This window comes from Mustela putorius, unplaced genomic scaffold, assembly GCF_011764305.1.
Source record: "Mustela putorius furo isolate JIRA1106 unplaced genomic scaffold, ASM1176430v1.1 tig00000731_pilon_pilon_pilon, whole genome shotgun sequence".
NCBI lineage: Eukaryota > Metazoa > Chordata > Mammalia > Carnivora > Mustelidae > Mustela > Mustela putorius.
In genome coordinates, this window is record NW_025421461.1 from 2,134,060 (window position 1) to 2,148,883 (window position 14,824).

Below are 14,824 nucleotides of genomic sequence, written 5' to 3' on the forward strand. Positions count from 1 at the left end.
ATTTCTCTCCAGAGCACTCTGTTCTATCTAACATGTCTTATTTTCACTAGCGGTTGGCAGGGTGTCTATCTCCACAGCTAGCAGGTGGGATATCAAGGGCTTCTGTGTCTCTTGTTCCCCACTGGGTCTCAAGGGCCAATAAGAGGGCCTGGGGTGCAGTTAGGGCTCAGCCGCCCAGGCTGAGAAACCATTATGAGGCCCGACATGTGCACATCTGGGCCTTGGACACAGTACAAGTAGCTGGGTATGCCCAGTGTACACATGAGACCTTGGTCTCATTCCTCCAAACAAAATTAAATCCTGACCAGAGTCCCCTTCCTACCACCATTCCAGGGCTTCTCTGCCCCTGCACCCACCCCCAATCAGAGCCAGGCTGGGGGCTCACTACTCACAGGTGCCCGGTCTCACCTGTATCTGTATGGGCAGGCACACCTGGCCTCGTATGTGTGTGGGGGGGGGGTCACCAAGGTGGGTGGCTCCCTTCTCTGCCCCTGCCCACCCCTGCTACAGGCCAAAAATGAGAGGAACTACCACATCTTCTATGAGCTGCTGGCCGGACTGCCCGCCCAGCTGCGACAGGCCTTCAGTCTACAGGAGGCTGAGACCTACTACTACCTGAACCAGGTGAGCCCTGGCAGGCATCCGAGGGCCCCCAGGCCTGGTACCCCTGCCCCATCACCCTGGGCAGGCTGAGAGAACCAGCTCATGGTGTCCTGATAGCCAGCGAAGGGGGTGGGGATTGGCGGGGGGAGGGCACAGCTTTGGATTTAAAGTGTGTCTTATCACAACAAGGTGACATGCATCTTTGGGGTCCAGAGTGGGGGTAGAGGAGGCCTACCTGACTTCATTTCTCTACAACCTAAACAAAGATAAGCAGCTGGGAGTTTCGGCACTTCTGGTTTTGTGCCTCAGTTTCCTCATCTGTGAAATGGGGACAGCATAAGACCATGTTTTAGGGTTATAGTGAGGATGAGATGAGCAAATGTATATAAAGCAGTTGATCAGGGCCTGCCTCTTGGCCCATGGGAGTGGGACAGAGTTAGAGTGCCTGCCCAGGGTCCCTGACCCCCCGCCCCTGCCCTTGCCCAGGGCGGGAACTGTGAGATCTCAGGGAAAAGTGACTCTGATGACTTCCGCCGGCTTCTGGCCGCCATGGAGGTGCTAGGCTTCAGCGGTGAAGATCAGGACAGCATCTTCCGTATCTTGGCATCCATTCTGCACCTGGGCAATGTCTACTTCGAGAAGTATGAGGTGAGAGCCCATAGCCTGCAGGTCCTCTCCTCAGAGGTTTGGGGGCCATGGATATTGGCCTTTCAGGGCAAGCCATGCGCATTTCATATGTTCTCTCTCCCACCCCTGCCCCAACCATTGGGGTCACTCCTCTTTTTCTTATTGATTTATGAGAGCTTTTTATATATGAGAAGGAGACCAACTCTTGGTTCCTGGTGGAAACTGCCAATATATTTTCTGGCTTGTCATTTGTATTTTGATTTGTATCCAGGGTGTTTTGTTTTGGCGCTTTCTTTGGTGGTTGGTTGGTTTTGTTTTGTTTTATTTTTTGCTGTGTAGGTTTTTAGAATTATTTTCAGGTATTTTATTTAGGAACATTTTCTTGTATAAATTTTAGACTTTGTATCATTTTTAGAGAGGGACTTATCTCCCTAAATTGTAACAGCTGGGGCACCTGGGCAGCTCAGTGGGATAAACCTCTGCCTTTGGCTCAGGTCATGATCCCAGGGTCCTAGGATCCAGCCCCAAATCAGGCTCCCTGCTCAGTGGGGGGACTGCTTCCCCCTCTCTATCTGCCTGCCTCTCTGCCTACTTGTGATCTCTGTCAAATGAATAAACAAAATCTTAAAAAAAAAAAATTGTAACAGCTTTCACCCAGCACTTTTTCAAAATGTGTTACAGGGTGTGTGTGTGTGTGTGTGTTCACATTTAATCTTCGGTTCATCAGGAGTTTATCCCAGTAAAGCATGAAGTAGGAATCTGGTTCCTTTTTTTTTTTTTCATGTGGTTACTCAGTTACACTAATACTGTAATTCAAGAAATAGAAATTTATTTTGTACTAAATTCTCACATACATTTATGCCTAGTTCTTCATTTCCTGTTGTGCTTTATTAACTTATGTATTGTGTGTCTATTTCCCACTGTTTTATTTTGTTTTTTAAAGATTCTATTTATTTTTTTGAGAAAGAGAGAGAGTGTGTGTGAGTAGTAGAGGGAGAAGGAGAAGCAGGCCCCCCACTGAGCAGGGAGCCCGATGTGGAGCTCCATCCCAGGATCCTGAGATCATGACTTGAGCCGAAGGCAGACGCTTAACTACTGAGCCACCCAGATGGCCCTAAAATCCCCCTCAGTGCTTTAATTATTGTAACTTCATAACACATCTCCTTGTGCTCCTCCACTCCCCTTCTATCTCAGAAATTTCCTGTTTTTTCTAGCTTATTTATGCTTTTTACATGAACTTTAAGTCAAGTTATGTAGTTTAAAGCATGTTGCTGTTGATATTTGGCATATAGACAGATGCGCAGGAAACGGCCTCGGTGGTGAGCGCCCGGGAGATCCAGGCCGTGGCAGAGCTGCTCCAGATCTCCCCTGAGGGCCTTCAGAAGGCCATCACCTTCAAAGTGACCGTGAGTCCCAGGACTGCAGGGCTGTCAGAGCCTCCCCCCCCAAGCACCTGGATGGTATGGGCTGTTCCTTCTGCCTCGAATGCTATTCCTTCTAGTCCTTCAAGACCTGATGCAAGCATCCCCCATCCAGGGCACCACCCCTAAGCCCTGGGTGGGTCATTACCTCCCCTGGGGCTCCCACAACTGTTGGCCCTTCATCCCTTCCCAAGGCTATCTCGCTGGGTCTGTCGCCTTATGCATGTGTCTCCGCTTTAGACCAGTGGCCCTGCCCCCACCCGCAGCATAGTCAGGCAGAAGCGGGGGTGAGGGTGTCTTATTCCACCTCTGGCCAGCCATGTGCCTGAGACCAGTCACACCAACATTCCTGCTCTATTCCACGTGCTCCCCCCAATCCTCCCGGGGGCTTCCTGGAGGCAGCAGCCAGCCCGCTGCCATTCAAGGGCCTCATCCTTCTGCAGGAGACAATGCGAGAGAAGATCTTCACCCCACTGACTGTGGAGAGTGCTGTGGATGCCAGGTGAGGCCTTGCCCCTCCCTGCCTAACCCCCAGATGCCTGCACCCCACCCCCGCACCTTCCCACCTGTCCCAGCACCATCTCTGCTCCAGGGATGCCATCGCCAAGGTGTTGTATGCGCTGCTCTTCGGTTGGCTCATCGCCCGGGTCAACGCTCTGGTGTCCCCTCAGCAGGACACGCTGTCCGTCGCCATCCTGGATATCTATGGCTTCGAGGTAGGGCTGCACGTTGGGTGAGGGGCAGAGGACATTAAGCCAGCTCTCCCTCCCTTCTCTGCTGACAGCCCCCCCCCCGCCATCTCCTCTCTCCTCCTTCACATACCCCCCGGAGGCTTTAGAAGGCAGGGAGGGCACTGGGCAGCTGGGGCCAGTGAGCGGGGCCCTGGGTGGGGACACGTGGGCTACTGGCCAAGGAGGGAGCTGGCCCAGCCTCACCACCCACCTGGCAGGACCTGAGCTTCAACAGCTTCGAGCAGCTGTGCATCAACTATGCAAATGAGAACCTTCAGTACCTTTTCAACAAGATTGTCTTCCAGGAGGAGCAGGTGTGCAGAGCCTCCCTGAGCACTCATGTCCCCTCCTGATGGGCCAGTGGGCCTCCTTGGGGCCAGGCAGGGCAATACTGGTTCTCAAAGGGCAAACTGGAAGTGGTCAGGTGGAGGGGAGGGAAAGGTGTTCTGGGCCGGGGGCCAGCACATGAAGGCTTGTGCTCTGGACACAGAAGATGCTGGGTGCTGAGCCGACAAAAGCCCTCTTGGCGTTGTGGGGGATCCTTCTCCCCCACTGCAGGGCTGTCCCAGGGGGAGGGTGGAACCAGACACAGAGATGGTTCGTGTTGCCCTCCCGGGAAGTGAGCTCTCTGTGGGAGCAGAGGTGCCCCTGGCCAGACCCTTTCACGGGGCTCCAGCCTAGGAGGCAGGGTGGGTGCGGCCTGGGCAGGGCAAGGAGGCTAAGCGCTGTATGCCTACAGGAGGAGTACATTCGGGAACAGATCGACTGGCGGGAGATCACCTTTGCCGACAACCAGCCATGCATCAACCTCATCTCGCTGAAGCCCTACGGCATCCTGCGGATCCTCGATGACCAGTGTTGCTTTCCCCAGGTGAGCCATGGGTGCTGTGTGAGCCTGGTGAGGTTGGTCAACGTCTCTGAGCCTTATGGCCTCATCAGGTCCAGGTCCTGCCTTCTTATCTGCTCTGGCCTGGGGGACAGGAGCTCAGGGCACCCAACCTACAATTCACAACCTGGGTGACGGAGGCTGGATAGGGGGCTGTGGGTGTCCAGAAGAGGGTACCAGCCTGGGAAGTTATGGAAGGCTTCCTGAAGGAGGTGACCTTGAGGCTGGACCTCAGACTTTGATTGGAAGATGCAAGTCCAGGGTGGGATTCCGCTTAAGCCTCCCCAGTCAGGGCAGTGGGGCCACTGAGGGCAGCTGTGACTTGCTGCTCCCCAGCGCTCACCTGGAAGCAGTTTGGGCTGGAGGATTTGCCACTAGTCCCAGAATGGGGTGCCCGGCTCCCCTGAGCACCCGCTGACCCCCGCCTGCCCGCAGGCCACAGACCACACATTTCTACAGAAGTGCCATTACCACCACGGCGCCAACCCGCTCTACTCCAAGCCCAAAATGCCACTGCCCGAGTTCACCATCAAGCACTACGCAGGCAAAGTCACCTATCAGGTGAGACCCAGGACAGCCTGCACAGCGTCCGCAGTTGGAGACACAAGCACACCAGGGGCTGCAGACACTCCCCCTTGGTTCTAGTTCTGGCCCCCTGCGGATCCTCAGCTTTGTGACCTTGGGCAAACCGCTTTACCTCTCTGAGCCTATGTGGGGACATCTGGAAAATGGGGCTAATGATAGTGCCCATCTCCTGTGCTGAATGTGATAAGGAGTAGCTGTTACCAGTAATGACGCTGATGCCGTCACTCTGTTATCTCAGACATGTCCCTGCCCCGTTTTCCTCATCTGGAGGACAGATAGAGGACAGGGTTCTCCACTAAGGATGGGGCCAAGACCCAGACTGTTTATATGAAGCTATGGCTGGTGCCCCATCCCCGGAAGATGGGAAGGGTATTGGGGGCAGAAGGGGAGGGGACCACAGGAGGGGGAAGGGTCCCGTATTCTCTAGGACAGATAGGGAGATAGAGGCCCGGAAGGGCAGGGACAGAGAGCCCCTGACCCACTGTAGGGAAGAAGGAAGGAGGAGGGGAGCAGACAGACTGAAGCACACTGGGGTAGGTTATCCCCCTGCCCTGCCCCTAGGCTGCGTGGGCTCCAACCCAAGCTGCCCCTTGTTACCCCTTTGCAGGTGCACAAGTTCCTAGACAAGAACCACGACCAGGTGCGCCAGGACGTGCTGGATCTCTTTGTGCGGAGCCGGACGCGGGTGAGCAAGCTTCACCTCCTACCGCTCCTACCGCTCTGTCCCACACCCCCCACTCCAAGAGCAACCAGCCCACCATCAGGTCCCTCTCTCGGTCCAGGAAATGGGGAGGTCCCCTAGGTACCCAGGTGCTGGCTCTGCCTCTCGCACACCCCAGGTCCAGCCAGGCTCTGACCCTGATCTCAGCCCTAACCCAGAGTCTTGCCTTGCTCTGTACTTTCTCCCATTGTTGGTCCTGACCCCTGAAGAGCCATGCCCTTAGCTGGTCCCACTGGATCACCCTGCCTGTCCCCCGGCCCTACCCACCCAGCCTGCCCTGCCCTGTCCCTTCACTGAGCAGTTTTCCCAAATAGCCCTGTTGTTTCCAGACACCCTCCCCCATTCCCTGGGTGTCCACCTTCTTCTCTGTCAAATGGGCACCCTGCTGAGGTCATTGCCAGAGTTCATGACCATGTGTGTGGAAGGTCACCTCAGGATCAGCTGCACAGTCAGACAGAAGGAAAAAAGTCAGCCCGACCACAAGACAGGTCCCTTGGAAGGTGCTGAGCACCTTGACTTGAGAGGGGTGTGGTCCAGGAGGACAGTGGCCTTGCAGAGAGGGCAGGGGCCCAAGGAGGTGGTTTTCTGATCCCTGTGGTCTGGAGATTTGGCTCATTTTGTTTTTAACTTCTTTTTCCCCCCACCCCGGTCTCACCACCAACTTCTGTTTCCTTGTTTCTGTCTCTCGGCCCCTACCCTGCCGTGTCTCCCTGTTTCCGGGCACCTGGACCACTGCCCCGGCCTGCTGCCCACCCCTGCTCAGGTGGTGGCACACCTCTTCTCCAGCCACGCCCCACAGGCTGCCCCTCAGCGCCTGGGCCAGAGCAGCTCTGTCACCCGGCTCCACAAGGCACACACAGTGGCCGCTAAGTTCCAACAGTCGCTCCTGGATCTGGTAGAAAAGATGGAGAGGTGAGCATGTAGTGGGGTGGGCATCCAGCTTCACCTCTGACCCACACCACCACCTTTATGGTCAACACTTCCCTCTCTGGGACCTCACACTGCCGTCCTTCTGCCCCTGCGCAGGTGTAACCCCTTGTTCGTACGGTGCCTGAAGCCCAACCACAAGAAGGTATGTGAAGAGCCAAATCCTCTTCCCCATGATGTGTGACCTGGGGCAAGTGGCTGTGCCTCTCTGGGCCTCCATCCGCCCAGCCCACTGTGGGGACTGTTTGTAACTGCTAGTGCCTGGGACACGTGGGTGGACTGGTGTGCAAACTCCCTATCTGGGCCGTTCTTACAGGAGCCAGGCCTCTTTGAGCCAGACGTAGTTATGGCGCAGCTGCGCTACTCGGGGGTGCTGGAGACTGTGCGAATCCGCAAAGAGGGCTTTCCAGTGCGCCTGCCCTTCCAGGTGTTCATTGACAGGTACCGCAGTAGGGTGGTTCCTGAGCTCCACAGATCCTTCAGCTCCCCCGCGGCCCCAGAACCCAGGCAAGACGCAGCCTGCCATGCACAGTTGCTCAGGTTGTTCACCACCCAAGCTCATCATCGGCCAGCTATCACAGAGCAGATTTATCCTTCCGCATTTTTTCCTAGTTTCACTGCCTGTGTGTGTGTAGGTTCTAGGAGTAATTTGAAGCTATTACAAGTTTCCAGCAGGTGGCAGTAAAGTGTCTTATTCCACGGGAACCTTAGGTACCGCTGTCTCGTGGCCCTCAAGCACAACCTGCCAGCCAGCGGGGACATGTGCGTGTCCGTGCTGAGCCGCCTGTGCACGGTCCTGCCGAGTATGTACCGCGTCGGGGTCAGCAAGGTGAGCCCCACCCCACGCGCCGCCCCTGGAAGCCACAAGTTCAGGGGCTTCAGAGTGAGACGATGGAATGAGAAACGGCGCGACCGAACATTCCTGACCCAGAGAGCAGCGCGGTGGGGCTTGGTCCCGTCTGGGGACCGTTACTCGGGCCGGGCTCTCCACCCGGTTCCCGGTCGCAGCTCCTCCCACCTCTCCGAGCTGAGCCCGCCCCGCACCCACCCCAGCTGGTCCTCCCCCGCTGCCTCCCGGGAGACCCTCACGGCCGCCTGCCCTCCGCAGCTGTTCCTCAAGGAGCACCTGCACCAGCTGCTGGAGAGCATGCGGGAGCGCGTCCTGCACCTGGCGGCCCTCACCCTGCAGCGCTGCCTCCGCGGCTTCCTCATCCGCCGGCGCTTCCGCTCGCTGCGGCGCAAGATCGTCCTGCTGCAGAGCCGGGCCCGGGGCTACCTGGCCAGGTACCCTGTCCTCCCGGGGCAGGGCTCCCCGGAGTGGGGGGGGGGGTGGTACGACGACGAAGCTCCCTGGCCCCGAGGCGTGCAAGTAAGAGCTGAGCCTCAGCCAGAAGGATGTTCCCACTATGGCTCTGCCTTGGGCCGTCCTGCCCACCGAGCCCATGGCCCTCCTGATCTCTCCAGCCAAGAGGGGCCCCAGCCTGCATCTTAGGAGCCCTGGGAGGACAACCCATTGGGGTGGGCCTGCTCCCAGCAGTGTGGTCCAGGCCCTGCCACTTAATTGGCTGTGTGACCTTGGCCAAGCCACTGCCCCTCTCTGAGCTGTACAGGGCTCCCATACTGAACCCTGGGTGCTGATATCCTGGCCGGGCTGGCGTGGGCATCTCTGCACCTTGGCCACCCGGTGATCCCAACCCCTGCCTGCCCCATTCCCTCCCCCACACACTTCTTTCCACCCACCCATCCCCCCACTCCCTCCAGGCAGCGGTATCAGCAGATGAGGAGGAACCTGGTGAAATTCCGGTCCCTGGTGCACACATACATGAACCACCGTCATTACCTCAAGGTGCAGGCCGGCCCCTCCACCTGCTCCAGGGAACCAGGCGGCAGCGGGCGGGAGGAGGCACTTAGCACCTAGGAGGGGACTACTGGCCTCACACAGTCCTGGGTTCCAATGCCCACTCTGCCACTCGCTAGCTGTGACCTTGACCTTGCCCATCGTCACTGTACCCGCCTTCCCCAGGGGTTGTGGAGGGGGTTCTGTGAGATCTTGCTCATGAAGGATTTGGCCTGTGCCAGGTTCACAGCAAGGCCTTCAGTCGTCGGGTATGACAGAATTTGTCGACTGAAGCCGCCCTAGATACAGTTTTCCTTTTACTTCAATGCCTGTCTTGGCCTGTTGTCATATAAACCAACGATGCAAAGGACAAATGTAGTCCCAAAGCCTTGAAGAACTACCCGGCTTCTACTGAAGGCTTTGTGAAGGGAGAGGAGGGGACCACCTATGGGTCTTTCCCTTTCTCCCAAGTATTACTCCCTCTGCCTGGTGTCTCTGTCTCTCGCTCTTCCCTTCCTGTTTCTCCGGCCATATCTTTGCCTCCCTCTGCCGCCTGCAAGGCGTCAGCCACCCTCTGGGAGCCGGCTCAGGCTGCCCCCAGCCTGGGGCCTGCCGTCGCCTCTGCCCACCATTCCCCTGCCTTGACCATCTGCTCTCCTGCAGCTGAGGGCAGAGCGGAGGCTCCGGGCGGAGGAGGCGCGGCTCCGGGAGTTGGAGGTGGGTGTGGGCGCTGGGTGGCAGCAGGGGTAAGAAGGGAGGCTGGCTGGCGGGCGTTGTGGCGGGCCTGCCCCTCACTCGGGGCTGTCCCTCCAGGAGCTGAGCAAGCGGGAGGTGATAGCTGTGGGGCACCTGGAGGTACCTGCTGAGCTGGCAGGACTCTTACAAGCTGTGGCAGGTCCGTGAGTGCTGGACCCTGGGGTGGGGGGTGGGTGTGGGTGAGTGCTGGACTCTGGTGCCCCACAACCTCCCTCTCTCCACAGGCCTCAGAGCAGCTCAGGTGCCCCGGGTGGCCCCTGTGCGGACTCCCCGGCTCCAGGCTGAACCCCGTGTCACACTGCCCCTGGATATCAACAACTACCCCATGGCCAAGTTTGTCCGATGCCACTTTAAGGTAAAAGCTGGCGTGGTCCCACGTGGGCCTGGCCAGTGGGCACTGACAGACGAGAAGTCACACTGATGTCAGCCTGGGGCAGGCTCCTGGCCGTGCCCTGCGGCGTGGGGTATGAGCCCTTGAGTTGCTGGATCATGAGGAGGCTGGGGGCTCTGGGGGAGGGCTAGATGGAAGTGGGGGGCCCTCGGGGGCTTAGGAAGTGGCTGTTTGCCCACCAGTTGGAACTATTTCAAATGTCTAACAACTGGTCGAGCCACGGGACATCATCCCGTTTTTCATTTCCGACTCTCCAGGACGCTCAGATGGTCTCCACCCCCAGCTTGCTGATGGCCATGGTCTGCCCCCTTTCAGGCCTCAGTAGCCTCATCCACACCCTGGGGAAAGGAGCCCATAGCTCCCTGGCTCTTGTCCCCGTCCCTGGCACAGAGCAGTGTATCCAGATGTGCCCACAAGCCCCAGCTCAGTCCCATGCCCCGCCCTGTGTCCACAGGAACCTGCCTTCGGGATGCTGACAGTGCCCCTGAGGACACCCCTCACGCGGCTGCCAGCAGAGTGCCACGCGGAAGCCGTGAGCGTCTTCAAGCTGGTAAGGGTCCGCCCAGGCCGCCTTTGAAGTCTCAGGCCGTGAGGCTCCTTTTGCCATCCTTGGTCCTCCACTAGCCCAGGCCATTTAGCCCGGGGCTCTTCTTTGGAGGAAAGACTTCTGGTGTGGGATGGAATCTGGGCTCCACTCTGGGCTAGGGTTAATCCCACTCGGGGGATTGGGAGACTTTCTTCTCCCAGCCGTCTTCCTGGCAAAGAGCTTCCCAGGGACACCAAGAATAGATCTGGTTCCTCTCCTCGAGGCCTTCCTAGTCCAAGGGAGAAGGCAGAGTACACCTGACCAGTGACGATTAGCATGGACAGAGGTCAGGCACAGAGGCCAGGAAGTCTGACTGGAGCCCTAATCCCGTTCTGGATGGACAGAATCAGAGAGGGCTTCTTGGGGGGAAAGTGCGGGGTTGGGGGGGGTGCAGCATTTGAGCTCAGAGTCTGCTAGCTGAGACAGATGGAGAAGGCACAGAGAGAAGAAAAACTTGATGTCAACACATGAGTTGGTGAAAGTCAGGGAGGCAGGGAGGGGTCCCAAGGGCCTGTCTGCCAGATCTGGAGCTTGGAGTTCATTCCAAGGGCCCTGGGAAACCAAGGAAGGTGCTTGGTCAGATGTGGATGTTATAGAGTGCTCTCTGGGGCCTGGAGCAGGAGGTGGGGGCTGGCTGGAGGCCAGGGATGCAGGCTAGAGCTGGGGCTGTATGGAAAGTGCTCGTGGAAGCTTCATGAGCAGGAGAGAAAGTCAGAATGCACTTGGGATCCCGACCTTTATCGTAGTTGGCGCAAATCGCCTGGTCATTTGGCACGGGGCATGGCAATTATACTGTGACACAGGGGGCTGTTATCTGGGCTTTCCAGGAACATGGGGAAAGGATGGGAGAGGGGTGCGTGTTGGGGGTGGTGGGACCCTGGCAGGAACCACCTTCCAAGAGGCCCAGGAGAGTCTGTTTGTGGCCTAGATCCTGCGTTTCATGGGCGACCCCCACCTGTATGGTGCCCAGGAAAATGTCTTCGGGAACTACATCGTGCACAAGGGGCTGGCGATACCTGAACTCCGGGACGAGATCCTGGCGCAGCTGGCAAACCAGGTGTGGCGCAATCCCAGTGCCCACAATGCCGAGCGTGGCTGGTTCTTACTGGCTACCTGCCTTAGCGGCTTTGCACCTTCCTCGCACCTGAACAAGTACCTGCTCAAGTGAGTGGACCTGGCCAGGGCATGAGGATGGTGATGTGGGCATGAGGACCCCGGGGCGGGATGTAAGAGGTCAGGCCGGGCGGGAGTGAGGTCTCTGTGCTGGGAAGCTCAGGCACTGGGGCTGGACCAGAGGCTGGTCTCTGTCTCCACCGGGCTTGAGCCAGAAACGACGGCAGGTGTTCACTCTGGAGGGTAGGGCTCAGACAAAACTCAGACGATGGCCGAGACCAGGGTCTGGGGAATTTGGGGAAAAGACGCTGATTTGTCATGACATGGGAAAAGGGCCAGGTAGTTAGGAGTGGAGAGGCTGGACACACGACAGTCGGGGTTCAAATCCCAGGTTCAACCTATAGAATACTGGATGTGGTGTGTGGGTGTAGATCTTGTTGGCATCCTGATCATATTGGTGATGCTGATGACAATGATGATGCCAGGTGAGAAAGGTGATTTGCAAAAGAGCGAGCTCAGGCAGGCCCCGGGTGCAAAGCCCAGCTCTGATACTTCCCTGCTGTGTGACCTGGGGCAAGTCAATGCCCTTCTCTGAGTCTCTTTCCTCACCTGTGAATTAGCATTGGTAACAGGACCAATGGGTTAGGGGCTGTGAGCCTCAGTGTGCAGGGCCACTCCTGCTCAGAGGGTCAGTCTTGGGAAGCTGGGGCAGCAGGTTAGGACCACTGCCTGCCTGTCTGGGGCTTCCTGTGGGCACAGCTCTGGGTTCCCTCTTGCGGCCACCGTGGGCCTGCTCCACGGCTGTTCCAGCAGCAGGGAGGGAAGGAGCCAGAGAGCCACGTATGTGGGGCACCTACCTCTGGAGGGGATCAGTCTGATTGGGCCTGGGTCAAGTTGAACCCTTTCAGCCATCTCTCTTGTATGGATAAGAAGCTGGAGGCGGGCTCAGAGGGGGCAGATGACCCCATGGGAGGCTTGGTGAAGGGATGGGAAGAGTGTTCAGAGTCCGCATTCTTGCCCACACCCTGCTGCAGAGCCCACCTTGTCAATGACGTTTTGCTCCAACAAGCTTTGGTGGGCCTTCCTGGAACCTGTTTGGCCTTTCGTTGGACCTCTGTGCTGGCTAAAGATACTTCTGGTTAGCCTGGGACCCTTTCAGCTTAGTCCTGGGACTCTGGGCTCTCAAGGGACCCCTTCAGTGTCATCCCAGAGCTCTGGACTATAGCCTGGGACCCTTCCCAGCCAGCCTCAGAGCTGGGGCCTTGTCAGTTTCACCTCACAGCTCTGGGCTAGCCTAGGCCTCCCTCAGATTAGACTTAGAATCCCCCTCTATCTAGCCACAGTCCCCTCTTCATCCTGGCTCCAACTCCCCTGCCCATCAGGTTTGTGTCTGATCACGGGCAGAACGGCTTCCAGGCTGTGTGTCAGCACCGGCTCATGCAGGCCATGGGCCAAGGCCAACAGCAGGGTTCTGGGGTGGCCCGCACCTTCCCGCCAACCCAGCTCGAGTGGAGAGCAACCCAGGAGAAGGCCAGCATGGCGCTGGACGTGGGCTGCTTCAATGGTGAGCTGTCCTCTCCCCACCACGAGCTGCCTTCCCTAGTCCCTCTCTCCCTCCAGAGGGGCCACTGGAGTCAGCAGGCCCCAGTGCGCCCCAGGGATCAGGAGATGCTGGGGAGGGGCCCTCTGGGTGTGTCTTAGGAGAGAGGTCAGGACCTGGAATGGGAGAAGGGAGCGGGGGCCGGGAGGGTGCGGATCCAGCGTCCAGGACAAGAGCGGGCAAGCAGGCAGGGAAGGAGCAGGCCTGGGCCGCCGATGCATCCTGGCTGAACCCAGCATCTGCCCCAGGCGACCAGTTCTCCTGCCCGGTGCACTCCTGGAGTACGGGGGAAGAGGTGGCTGGAGACATTCTGCGGCACAGGTTGGCTCCTGGAAGGCCCCACCCTGGAAGGCACCCAAGGCCGGTGCAGAAGGAGGGAGGGGGAGGAGCAGGAGACCAGACAACCCCTCCCCCCACCATGGGGTCCACTCTGGTCATGCTTAGGGTCTGGCTCATGTTCCATGGTTTCTCCAGACAGTACCTTTTGGCTCCGTCCCTCATCCCTGCTCCTCCATGTACTGTCTCCAGGGGCCTGGCAGACGGCTGGCGGGGCTGGACGGTGGCCATGAGGCATGGGGTCCAGTGGGCAGAGCTGGCAGGCCACGACTATGTGCTGGACCTGGTGTCCAACCTCGAGCTGCTCCGGGACTTCCCGAGACAGAAGTCCTACTTCATCGTGGGTGCAGAAGGGCCTGTGGCCGGCAGGGGAGGCCCCAGAGCGTAGGTGGCTACCCGGGCCCTTCACGCAGATGGCCTCTCCTCACACACGGTTTTTCTCCCAGCTGCTGGTTCAGAGCTGAGTTCTAAACCTAAGCTTTAAGCAACTTACACCCAGCGTGGTCTCGCACTCACTATCCCAAGATCAAGAGCCCGATGTTCTGCTGCCCCGTCCGGGTCCCACCTTTAAAGGGAGGGAGTCACCCATTTCCAGAGCCCAGAGAGAACATGGTGGTGGGGTTGGGGGGTGATTCAGGGAGAGCCACGATCTTGTAGGAGGGGAGCTGCTCCAGGGCCCCCTTCCCTACAGGTTGTTTGGGAACAGCTGGGACTCGGATGAGGACACACCCACCAGGCCCCAGGCCCAGGGACACGTGCCCAGAGTAGCTGACTCCGATGGGTACTGCAGCCACAACGAGGACGGTACAAATGGGACCCAGAGAGGGACAGCGAACTACCAAGGCCAGCCAGGAGTGGCCACTGTCTGGTGGGGAGGGATCCTGGAGGCAATGGGGAGATTAGCAGGAGAAAAGAACTTGGCTTTTGTGTCCCCCACCCTCCCAACCAGACTCAGACACCCCGGGAGAACCCTCTGTGCCCCACAAGGGACTGGACGGCTACCTGGACAGCCTCTTCGACCCCGTGCTGTCCTACGGGGATGCGGTAGGGATTGGCGAGGGTGGTGTTTGCAGACAGCTGGGACCACAGGGTGGTTCAGGAGCATCTCACAGCCAGGGCTGAGGGTGTCCCCGTGGCTCAAGATGCTCCAGGCTGACCCCAGAAGGACCCATGGGCCCCTCCTCCACCTCCAGTGGGAGCCAGCCCCCTCAGGCACCCTTGCTCATTCTGGGAACTTCCAGGAGCCCCTCCGTGGCATGATGTGGGCCCTGAGCAGGGCATAGCATCTCCTGGAACCTGTTCATTCACCTGTGGGAAGGGGGATGGGTTTGGGGAGTTTGCACAGCTGTGGGAGTACTGACTGGTATGCTGCATGACTGGAGGCAGGGCATGGAGCAGACGCCCCAGGGACAGAGGAGGTGGCTGGTGTCGGGTGCCCGTTGCCTTGGTGTCTGAGGAGCATGACAGTGAGGCAGACACTTGAGCCACCTGCTGCCCCCAGGACCTGGAGAAGCCAACAGCCATTGCCTATCGCATGAAAGGGGGAGGCCAGCCTGGTGGCAGCGGTAGTAGCAGCACTGAAGACCCCCCCAGGAGACCCCCAGAGCCAAAGCCAAAGCCAAGTCAGTGCCTGCCCCCAGGGTGGTTCTGGGGTCGGGCGAGATGAGGGGGGCTCTCCTGCTGGTTCTCGGGGCTCCTCTACCT

General features: G+C 58.5%; 1 protein-coding gene across 1 annotated transcript in view; it reads left to right on the forward strand.

The window, feature by feature from the left end:
* Positions 1 to 14,824, forward strand: part of MYO15A (myosin XVA) — a 48,708-nt gene that overhangs the window by 12,397 nt on the left and 21,487 nt on the right. Inside the window, exons 10-35 of the mRNA XM_045083656.1 lie at positions 511 to 624; positions 1,090 to 1,251; positions 2,523 to 2,636; positions 3,095 to 3,153; positions 3,244 to 3,367; positions 3,601 to 3,696; positions 4,122 to 4,253; positions 4,704 to 4,829; positions 5,461 to 5,538; positions 6,338 to 6,486; positions 6,601 to 6,646; positions 6,818 to 6,942; positions 7,213 to 7,330; positions 7,610 to 7,785; positions 8,263 to 8,347; positions 9,002 to 9,055; positions 9,152 to 9,233; positions 9,319 to 9,449; positions 9,940 to 10,035; positions 11,000 to 11,235; positions 12,567 to 12,748; positions 13,033 to 13,105; positions 13,313 to 13,504; positions 13,812 to 13,963; positions 14,070 to 14,164; positions 14,622 to 14,742. Coding sequence (XP_044939591.1) covers positions 511 to 624; positions 1,090 to 1,251; positions 2,523 to 2,636; positions 3,095 to 3,153; positions 3,244 to 3,367; positions 3,601 to 3,696; positions 4,122 to 4,253; positions 4,704 to 4,829; positions 5,461 to 5,538; positions 6,338 to 6,486; positions 6,601 to 6,646; positions 6,818 to 6,942; positions 7,213 to 7,330; positions 7,610 to 7,785; positions 8,263 to 8,347; positions 9,002 to 9,055; positions 9,152 to 9,233; positions 9,319 to 9,449; positions 9,940 to 10,035; positions 11,000 to 11,235; positions 12,567 to 12,748; positions 13,033 to 13,105; positions 13,313 to 13,504; positions 13,812 to 13,963; positions 14,070 to 14,164; positions 14,622 to 14,742 — 3,118 coding nt within the window. The remainder of the gene's footprint in view (positions 1 to 510; positions 625 to 1,089; positions 1,252 to 2,522; positions 2,637 to 3,094; positions 3,154 to 3,243; positions 3,368 to 3,600; positions 3,697 to 4,121; positions 4,254 to 4,703; positions 4,830 to 5,460; positions 5,539 to 6,337; positions 6,487 to 6,600; positions 6,647 to 6,817; positions 6,943 to 7,212; positions 7,331 to 7,609; positions 7,786 to 8,262; positions 8,348 to 9,001; positions 9,056 to 9,151; positions 9,234 to 9,318; positions 9,450 to 9,939; positions 10,036 to 10,999; positions 11,236 to 12,566; positions 12,749 to 13,032; positions 13,106 to 13,312; positions 13,505 to 13,811; positions 13,964 to 14,069; positions 14,165 to 14,621; positions 14,743 to 14,824) is intronic.